The sequence below is a fragment of the Lampris incognitus genome, chromosome 17 (assembly GCF_029633865.1).
Source record: "Lampris incognitus isolate fLamInc1 chromosome 17, fLamInc1.hap2, whole genome shotgun sequence".
In the NCBI taxonomy this organism is placed as follows: Eukaryota; Metazoa; Chordata; class Actinopteri; order Lampriformes; family Lampridae; genus Lampris; species Lampris incognitus.
Genome location: NC_079227.1, coordinates 39,209,306 through 39,220,150, shown reverse-complemented (window position 1 = coordinate 39,220,150; position 10,845 = coordinate 39,209,306). Strand labels below are relative to the sequence as shown.

General features: G+C 45.1%; 1 protein-coding gene across 1 annotated transcript; it reads left to right on the top strand.

The window, feature by feature from the left end:
* The first annotated feature begins 2,149 nt into the window (after positions 1–2,149).
* On the top strand, positions 2,150–9,727 carry LOC130128076 (H-2 class II histocompatibility antigen, E-S beta chain-like). Its single transcript, XM_056297783.1, has 6 exons — positions 2,150–2,210; positions 2,339–2,611; positions 7,756–7,969; positions 8,887–8,954; positions 9,062–9,175; positions 9,702–9,727. The coding sequence occupies exons 1-6, from the start codon at positions 2,150–2,152 to the stop codon at positions 9,725–9,727; spliced, it is 756 nt and encodes a 251-aa protein (XP_056153758.1).
* Positions 9,728–10,845: the final 1,118 nt, after the last annotated feature.

Genomic DNA, 10,845 nt, shown 5'->3' with positions numbered 1-10,845 from the left:
AAATAAGATGGCTATCCCGAGGGAGGTCGCTGGCCAGAGTGTTTGAGTTACGAGAGCCGCTGCAGAGATGTCTCTCAGAAACCAGTCCCCGCTGGCAGCACATGTCAGTGACGAGGAATGGGGCGCAAAACTCGCTGACTTGTGCGACATATTCAACCTGCTCAATGAACTCAGTCGGTCCCTTCAGGGGGAAATGACAACTGTCTTCAAGTTGGCAGATAAAGTAGCTGCATTTAAAGCCCAGCTGGATCTGTGGGGACGGCGCGTGAACAGAGTTATATTTGACATGTGTCAAACATTGGCGGGGATTTTGGAAGAGACTGAGACCGAGCCTTCATTCTCCCAGCTGCTGCACCATCACCTGTCTTTGCTTTTACAAGAGTTTGAGCGCTACTTCCCAACCACAAAAGACCCACGAACTGCCAAGGACTGGATCCGCCACCCATTTGTCAACGAACCAGGTGAATCCAGCACGTCTAGCCAAGAAGAAGATCAGCTGCTGCTGGAGACCGCACATGGCGGCGGCCTTAAAAGTATGTTGGAGACGGCAACTCTGCCGGTGTCCTGGGTTAAAGTCCCGGCAGATACCCTGAGATCAGCACAACAGCGCTGGAAACCCTGTCGCCGTCTCCCACACGCTCCTATTTGTGTGAAGCGGGATGTTCTGCAGTGACGGCAACCGAAACAAAAGGACGGAGTAGACTGGACATGAGCAGCACACTTGGGGTGTCATTGTGTCCCATTACCACTAGATGGCACCGTCTCCGAGCAGAGAAACCAGCTCAGGGCTCCCACTGATTCAGCGTTACGGTGAGTCGTATTTTCATGCAATTTATATTTGTTTTTGTGTTGCATCTTATTTTGAAGGCACGTTTAAACGTTACCATGGCGACCAGAGAGCGTTAGGGGGCAGAGAGGATGTTACTCATGTTCTGTTGTCGGCGCGATGTTACGAGGACGCTGCTAATAAAGTTGCATACGAGTACACGGTGGATTCACGTTTATTATTATATTTAGAAAATACCACAGTTTTTATGCCGCTCGTGTCATTTTATTTTGTGTATTTATCCGCCACACCTTAAAGGCCGGTCCGTGACAATGTTGTCTGACATTAAACCGGTCCGTGGCGCAAAAAAGGTTGGGGACCGCTGATCTAGTCTCAGTACCCCCCGCCAGTACCCCTCTTTCATAAAGTGTTATTTACCAGTCTGTCCACGGAGGGGCGCCATTTGGGATTGGTTGGATGACGCATGTCTCCAGTGAGAGTAGGCTATAGCAGCCTGATGGGAGATGGCCGACACTGATATTTCTGTGCACCCTTGTCAAATGTGTAGGCTACTCCTTCATATCAGGGAGCAGATAGAGAGGAGGAGGAGGAGGAGGAGGAGGAGGAGGAGGAGGAGGAGGAGGAGGAGGAGGAGGAGGAGGAGGAGGAGGAGGAGGAGGAGGAGGAGGAGGCTCATGTGTGGGTTCTTTGATGCTAATAGCCTCGTTATACAGGTGGGGGGACGTTGATCTAAAGACAGAATGATATCGCCAACGTCTGTTCTTTCATTTAGCAGAACTTGTGGTTCCTCACATGGCCTCACTTCATGACTCATTAGGCTGAAGGCTGCTGCTGATTTACATATGCAAATATCCTACCAAGAGGAGTTGCACCTTCCTTCCATCCACATTAACCATCCAAGCGGGGGGGGGGGGCACACTACCCGGTTTTTTACATTACCCGTAACATATACCTATGTATATATATATGTGTGTGTGTGTGTGTGTGTGTGTTCTTGTACATGTTGAGTGTGTATTGTCTACATGTTGAGTGTGTATTGTGTACATGTTGAGTATCCTGCAGCTAGGGGGCGCTATACTAACAACACATGTCTTCTCTTCATTCTGTCACCGGCCAAAGCTTCTCAGTCCCCGAACAGGCTCGAACCTGTGAGTTTCTGTCCCTTTCCAGCATTAGACTCTACCCTCTACCTGGTAACAGATGACGTGGCAGGCCTCTGTGTTTTCTATTGGCTGATGCTGGGAGAGCTAGCCAGCCCAGTGAGGTGATTGGGTGGTGGACTGGTTTATGTCCAGGGGACAGTCCACACCAGTCAGTCTGTAAAGGAGGACAGTTTATTGTGTTCATCAGCAAGACAGACACATGGCTTCATGCTGCCTTGTTGTGTGTTGCTCCCTCCTGGTCGTGGGTTTCTATGGAGCAGGTGAGATAAAATATGTAAATCAGTCTCTGTTGGATGGACTCTGCTGTGTTGTTAGAAAAGAGGTTTTAATTATTGTCTTTAAAACAATTCAACTAAGTAACTTGAACCTGTTTCTCTTTCTCTTCCAGATGCGTTTTTGCGTTATTACACGTCCACATGTGTATTCACCTCCTCTGAGCTTCCTGACATAGAGTACATACTCTCTGCTTATTTCAATAAGATAGAATATCGCAGGTTTAACAGCACTGTGGGGAAGTGGGTTGGATATGATCATCATGGTATCTATAACGCAGAGCGCTTTAACAACGATCCTGCATTTCTGGCAGACATGAGAGCTCGGACAGAGAGATTCTGCAAACCTAATATAGAGATAGAGTACCGAAAAACACTGGATAAGACAGGTGAGCTGCTCTGCTATGATGACTATTACTACTACTGTTACTACTACTATTAGTAGTACTACTATTATGACTATTACTACTACTGTTACTACTACTATTAGTAGTACTATTATTATGACTATTACTACTACAGTTACTACTACTATTAGTAGTACTATTATTATGACTACTTCTACTACAGTTACTACTACTATTAGTAGTACTGTCATTATGACTATTACTACTACTGTTACTAATACTATTAGTAGTGCTATTATAATGACTACAACTACTTTTGTTACTAATACTATTAGTAGTGCATGTATGTATATGTGTCCGTGTGTGTGCGCGCACGTGACGGTGTGTGTTTGTGTGTGAGTGTGTGTGTTTGTCACTTGTGTGTGTGTGTGTGTGTTTGTGTTTGTATCTGTGTGTGTACAAGTGCGCGCGCGCGTTTGTGAGTTGTGTGCGCGCGCGTTTGTGAGTTGTGTGTGTCGGTGTGAGCGCGTGTATGTGCGCGCGTTTTTGTGTGCGCGCGTGTGTCCGTGTGTGTGTTTTTGTGTGTGCGTGTGTGTGCGTGTGTGTGTGTCTGTGCGTGTGTGTGTGTTTGTGTGTGATCGTGTGTGATTGTGTGTATGTGTGTGTGTTTTTTGTGTTTGTGTGTGTGCGTGTGTGTGTGCGTGTGTGTATGCGTGTGTGTGTGTTTGTGTGTGTGCGTGTGTGTGTGTGTGTCTGTGTGTCCGTGTGTGTGTGTCCGTGTGTGCGTGTGTGTGTGTTTGTGTGTGTGTGTGTGTGTGTGTATTAGTGAACAATAGAACATGGTACATAAAACAGGTGTGTAGTATTACGGACACACATCAGGTTCAGTATAATTACACAACTACGTCAGAAGAACCCAATCAGGGTGTGAGACAGTCCCCGACATAAAGCAGCGCTGCCAGCAGGTATTAACGGGCTCCAAGCCCCCATGTATGTAAGTCGGGTCTGGCTGTCTGTAGGAGCCTCGCTAGTTGAGCTGTTTGCTTATTAGACGGATGCAAGTCTCAGTCTTAAAGAGCGACGGTGGTCGTAAAGCTGTCCGTCAAGATGGTGTATGAGGATGGTTGTGAACACAGCGCACAACTATTGATCATCTATGACGTCAACAAAGGATTATTGATGAACCCGGAACAGGTTATTAACATCGTGTGGGTTGGGGCTGGAAGAAAAACAACATATGTGTCTAAAAGAATATAATGACATGTAGGGATGAGGTGGGGAAATGAGTAGTATTAGGCTGTACATACTTGTCAACAATGTTGAGTGTTAAGTACTGAGTAATAACAGTGGAAGAGCGTGTAGTATCTGTTTTAGGAGAAGTACAATTCTAGTGTTCCCTCCCATGGACGAGGCAAGTGTGGGGCTGACAGGAGCGAAGAGGTTGTCTTCCACTAACTTCAGAGGGTTTCTTGGCAGCCTTGCAGTGAGTTATTCAGTAAAGTGGGAGAAATGCAGCCTGCTGGAAACCTTGTTCTGAGCTTCAGGGAACTTATTTGTGTTTTAATTAAACCTGCTGAAGTGGGAGTAGGAGGATATAATGAAGCATGAGTATGCTGCATCTGAGTTCAGCATCTATGCAGTGAATGCGTGAAGGCGTCATCAGGAAACTGAGATTAGTTCTTAACAGACGCAGCTAATGGCGGTGTCTGAGCCAGAGATGTGGAAGCAGAGGCTTATCTTAGAGCTGCTATGGGTCATTCTGTGACTTGTTTGCTGATTCTGAAATAAATGTGTAGTTATACTCCTGTAGTGCGTTGTGTAGCCGTGTCAAAGGGCAGTAGAGTGGACTTGGGGTGATAATGGTTTGCATTATAAAATGTCCTTTACTGAAGGGCGCTCACAAGAGTACATAGCTGCTAGCTGCAAAGCTTCAGTTTGATCACACTGACAGGCTACAAGTAGTTTGGATATATAATGTTAGCGCATTTCATGATTTTGCAGCATAGCGCCACCTAGTGGCCAATTAACAGTAAATAATGCACAGAACCTCAGGGCGTCATGACTTATTGGTGGACCAAGTTTCGTGTTAATCGGAGTTGCTGTGAACAAGATCCGCCACCTTGAACCAATAGCATAGCTGCTGCTAAAGAGCTGCATGTTGTCCCTTATACTTTAAACGCTTATAACACAAAAACCGTCGCTGATAAACATCTGAACACATTCACACGTCATGCTGGTAGTGTCACGTGTCCTGTCAAATATTTTGGAATAGTTTGATCAAATATGTGTGAAAATAAAAAATATTAGGTATATTGTACACTGTACAGGCATATATTGTACATTGGTGTGGATGCATGTTTTGACCGATTAGAATGACCTTTGACCCCCTTGATATGTTCATTCTCCAGAATGTCTGTGGCGATGTTGGTAGCAATTGAATGAATCTGTGCAGAAATGTTTATGTTTTATGATTTTTCATATTTTGAAAAATATAGAGTGACGGACTTCTGAACTGACCCTATGTTGCAGTGCAGGAAAGTGTTGGCATCACTTACTGGATCTGCTCACAACATCTCAGCTCTGTAGGATGTGCAGGGGATTTGGGGGACATTTAGGGGCATTTTTGAAGTTTTGCAGGTGAAATTTAAATTTTTGTCATAAGCCACGCCCACTTTTTTCAATTATGACCAAATTGCATGCATCAACTCCAGTATGATCCTAGATTGTGCACCCCAAATTTCATCCAAATCCATGGTGCCAATTATGAGATAAAACTTCTCCAATTTATAGCGCCCCCTACTGGACAAATAAAACGCACTTCATGAGTTAGGATCTTTTGAGAATACGTGACATACGTCTAAAATTTCAAGTTGATATGTCAATGCATTGATGAGTTATGGCACCGTCATGGAAAATCACCGTTTTTCAGTCAAGGTTCATTGATCTGTCAAATCAAAACCGAGCAACGGATCAAAATTCTTTCGATAACTTTTTGCCTTGAGTGACTGTAGATGATGTGTGCCACGTTTCGTGTAAATCGTTCGCACGGCCTAGGAGGAGATCGAACAAGTAGTTTTGGCAATTTTCGCAAATTTGCGAAATGAAATTACAGCAGAAATGGGCGTGGCCTATACCACTTGATTCATCTATGCTCAGTGAATCTGAGCATGTAAAGGTTTTGCATGTCCGATGTACGGTTAGGGAGTTACACGCCAAAACGCGTTGACCTTCAAAATAGCGCCACCAACTGGTTGACATGGGTCATCTTTTGCACCTGGGGTAAGTGCGAAGTTCTGTACCAGGCCTCCAAAGGGTTTTGTAGAATCTGTTACGGTGTAGGCTGCAGTACCACTTTTACCAACGGAAAAATAAAAATAAAAACCTGAGCAGAAACAATAGGGGTCCCCAGCCCCTGGGGCTTGGACCCCTAATAAATGGTAACAACATCATACAAACAAAGAACAGACACACAACAAAACAGAAGGGGAGTACACGTGTACACATGTAAAGTAACAGACGGCTGTCAGGACACAAGTGTGGTAGTAGGTCAGCAGCTCGTTACTTGTGTTGTTGTTTCAAGGCTGAGAGGTTTAAGGAAAGACTCACTTCTTGGAGACAAGCAGGGATCTTAGGTAATGATTTACACAACTCCTGTTTGTGAGTACACATGTTGCATCTACAGTAACACAATTAATCAGATGTTGAAGAGCACATCTTCTGGATGAAGACAGCACCAGATCACGTGTCTCATGTTAAAGGAGGGACAGAGTCACGAGACTCCACACCAGTCCAACACTTATGGGACATTTCACCATCACACAACAAGTGTGAGCGTGTTTGTGTGTTGTGTTACCAGAGTCAACGGAATCTAGAACTTCCAGACCTCCTTCTGCTTCACTGCTGGACAGGACACATGTTTTAAGCTGGTGTGGTTTATTCTTCCAAATGACATTTAAGAAAGTTCTATTTGCTTCTGTGGCGGTAGAACCATAAACCAATAGAGACACAGATGGACCCACAAAGCGAGACAGGCCCTCTGCTTTGGAGAGGAGAACTCCTCCTAAAATAGAGAGACCCCTTCCAAGACCAATCCTGAAGACAGACTTGGTCTTTTTAATCTGTTGGAGAAATGGAGATGTTGTCTAGCTGTAAGATGTGTAGTTGTATATATTCCCAAATACTTAACGAACTCTTTTACCGGATGTTTCCAACTACACAATCGCTACAATCACGCACAGACAACATTCCACATGTGCACACATTTAGTCGCAGGTCCGAGGCCCTGGAACACTGGTTACCTGAGGTAACAGAGTTCCTCACGTGCTTCTTGTCCTTCAAAACAAAGTGGTGTCGTCTGCCAGTTGTGAGATTTTTAACTCTCCACCAAAACCCGACATTCCTTCCAAACGTCCATCATTCACGATATTAACTGATAAGAATTCAGCCCCTCAAATAAATAAGGGAGGAGGAACAGGGCAGCCTTGGCGGAGCCCTCTGTTCCTCTGGACTCTTTTACAGCTGTTAAAGTTCATCATAACAGAACTATTCATATCTTTCTAAACCATATTGACAATGCCAACAAAGTTATTCCAAAAGCCCAACGCCTCGACGGACTGTAACAGAACCGTGAGTTCAATCACGTCAAAGGCCTCATAGAAGTCTAGGAACAAAATAAGTGCTTCAGAATTTACTGCATCTGCATCATCCAGCAGATCTAGGATGAGTCTCATGTTACAGTAACGTGCCGGGTTTTCATGAGTCCTGTTTGAGGTCCGGCTATAACAGAGTCTAGTCCTCAATGCGGAGGGCTGGACTGAGGCGACTCACAGCAGAAGAGCCGTTTAACATGCTTTATTCCAGCTCTGCTAGGCACTGCCGTAAATCAGTTAATGGTAACTCCTCTGGGGGCCGCTGTCGTAATAATGTAAGCTAACCTACGACACATCAGTACAACCGCCAAGGTTGGACTACCCCGGGATTCCAACCCACGACCTCTCTGCTGTGAGGCGACCGCGCTAACCACTGCGCCACCATGTGGCCCCAAACATTATATACTCTCGGGATTAGCAACTCTACACATTTGACATTGATTCAAAAAGTTAATTTCAAGTCCTGATGATGATGATGATGATGATGATCATGATGATGATCATGATGATGATGATAACAAAATAATTCTTTACCAGCTGAGCCCAGTGTGAGACTGACTTCAGTGACGCCCCCTAGTGGCCGACATCCGGCCATGCTGATGTGCAGTGTCTACAACTTCTACCCCAAATACATCAGTGTCACCTGGCTGAGAGACGGACAGCCGGTGACCTCTGACGTCACTTCCACCGATGAGCTGGCAAATGGTGATTGGTACTACCAGATCCACTCCCACCTGGAGTACACGCCCAGGTCAGAACACTTAGACTCAGTACCAAATGGACCGGTCCAAATACATACACAACACTTTAACACTATACACTCACGCACACACACACACACACACACACACACACACACACACACACAATGAATGGAAAAAAAGCACAAAGTGATGGTTTAAAGGTGGAACGTGTCTCCTCAGCGTCTGCTCTGTAGACACCAGCGATATGTTTAAGGTGGAACGTGTCTCCTCAGTGTCTGCTCTGTAGACACCTGCTGTACGTTTAAGGTGGAACGTGTCTCCTCAGTGTCTGCTCTGTAGACACCAGCTGTATGTTTAAGGTGGAACGTGTCTCCTCAGTGTCTGCTCTGTAGACACCAGCGATATGTTTAAGGTGGAACGTGTCTCCTCAGTGTCTGCTCTGTAGACACCAGCTGTACGTTTAAGGTGGAACGTGTCACCTCAGTGTCTGCTCTGTAGACACCAGCTGTATGTTTAAGGTGGAACGTGTCTCCTCAGTGTCTGTTCTGTAGACACCAGCGATATGTTTAAGGTGGAACGTGTCTCCTCAGTGTCTGCTCTGTAGACACCAGCTGTACGTTTAAGGTGGAACGTGTCTCCTCAGTGTCTGCTCTGTAGACACCAGCTGTATGTTTAAGGTGGAACGTGTCTCCTCACGGTCTACTCTGTAGACACCAGCTGTATATTTAAGGTGGGATACGTGGCTCTTTACAGGTGAGATCCCAGATGGACGACAGAGTATTTATTGTGTATTAATACCGTGTTTTAAACTGGGCTGATGTTTATTATCAGACTCGACTAGTTTCTGTGCAGACAGACAGGAAATGAAAAAATTTACCTCATCAAATCACATCACCTCTTATTTATTGTTCATATGTTGTTTATTTCCTGTGTGTTTTCTTCTTCTTCACTTATTTCATCTCAGGTCTGGAGAGAAGATCACCTGCATGGTGGAACACGCCAGTTTCCCCTCTCCTAAGAAAGTGGACTGGAGTGAGTATCTATGTGTGTCTCTGTCCATGGATAGGTGATGAAGACATAGAGAGACAGGTCAACATGCAGATGTGTCTATAGATAGAGACATGTGTCTGTCTCTCCAGATCCCTCCATGTCACAATCAGACAGAAACAAGATCGCCATCGGAGCGTCAGGTCTGCTTCTGGGTTTGATTTTGTCTTTGGCAGGTCTGATCTACTACAAGAGGAAGGCCAGAGGTCAGTAACACTAGATCAGTCCAGACCAGGTTTACACTGGTTCACATCAGTCCACATATACACACTACACTATAATACCACTACACTATAATACCACTACATATACACACTACACTATAATATCACTACATATACACACTACACTATAATACCACTACATATACACAGTACACTACATCATAATACAAACACATATAAACAGTACACTCTATATCACTACACTATATCAGTACATATAGACCATACACTATACATATACATAGACAGTACACTATACATATCAGTACTTATAGACAGTACACTGTACATATTAGTACATATAGACAGTACACTATACATATAGACAGTACACTGTACATATCAGTACACATGTACAGTACACTGTACACATTAGTACTTATAGATAGTTGAAGAAACAATAGTTAAGTTGGGTGTCATCAGTACTTGAAGTGGGCCAGACTTGTTTGGTTGTATTTCAGTCTCTTCACTCTTCACCACTTTTCTTATCTTTGGTCTTTTTTAACAGGGCGTGTTCTGGTTCCAACCAGCTGAAGCAGGAAGTGACGCTTCTTCCTCGTTGGTTTTTTTGGTGGCAGTTCAGTGTGTGTTGCTTTCACCTGAAGGTTTTCTCCCAGGTTGTCAGTGCTGCCCCCTGCTGGATCTCATTGCCTCCTGCTCGTATTCTTACTAATGCTCTACAGATTCTGATGTGACCCAATGCTTCACCTCCTGTAACACAACTTTGTATCAAAATCAACCCACAAAATTCCCCTGACCTATATTACAGGGAAATCATTTTAATGCTCCTTTTTAAATCACCAGTCGTCTGTTGCTGTTTCTCCAATTCAAATTGTTCTTTCTAAAATAAACCACCGCAAACATTCTGTTGTGTTTTGTTTTAGCTTCAGTGAACATGTGGCTTTTTGGTTTTTTAGGAAAGGTCAGAGCTCAAATTCAGATTCATATTTCTGTTTTTCAACATTAATGGTTTCCAATGTACGTCACCAACATACTAAGTGTCATGCTAGTAGCAGGAACTGAGGACCAGGATGCAGACAGCGGAGACAGACTGGGCTAGAACAATGTTCTAATAAGGCAAACAGACTTACAAAACAGCAACGTAGATTCAGGCAGCAAGGAAGACTTGAGAAGAGAGATGCAGCATCCGGCTACCAAAGGTTAAACACAACCATCCGACTAAGAGTCGGGGCAACCCAGGGGAATATACCTGCTGGGCAGCCAATCAGGTAAACGGGGCGCAGGTGAGCAGGGCAGGGCAGGAACAGAAATGCTAGTCAGGGAATGGGGAGCTTTGATGACCAAGACCACACAACCATGACAGAACCCCCCCCCCTCCTTCAGTGGACGGATTCCAGACATCCCAAACAAATGGAGCAGGAGCCCCAAGCAGGGTGGGCGGAGGGGGTCTGGGGTAGGGCCTCAGGACCAAGGGATCTGGGAATGGATGAATGGGGCCAGAGATCTTAGGCAGATGGCCCGAGGGCTGAACCGATGGACACAACTGATCTGGAGTACGACCAGAATGCAGGACTGAAGGGAGAAGCCCCGGCGGATGGACAGGTGGATGACCTGGAGGCCTTGAAGTAATACTTGGGGTAGTATTGGTCGAGGATCAATGACCACACCGGGTTATAGAACTCAGGTTTAAT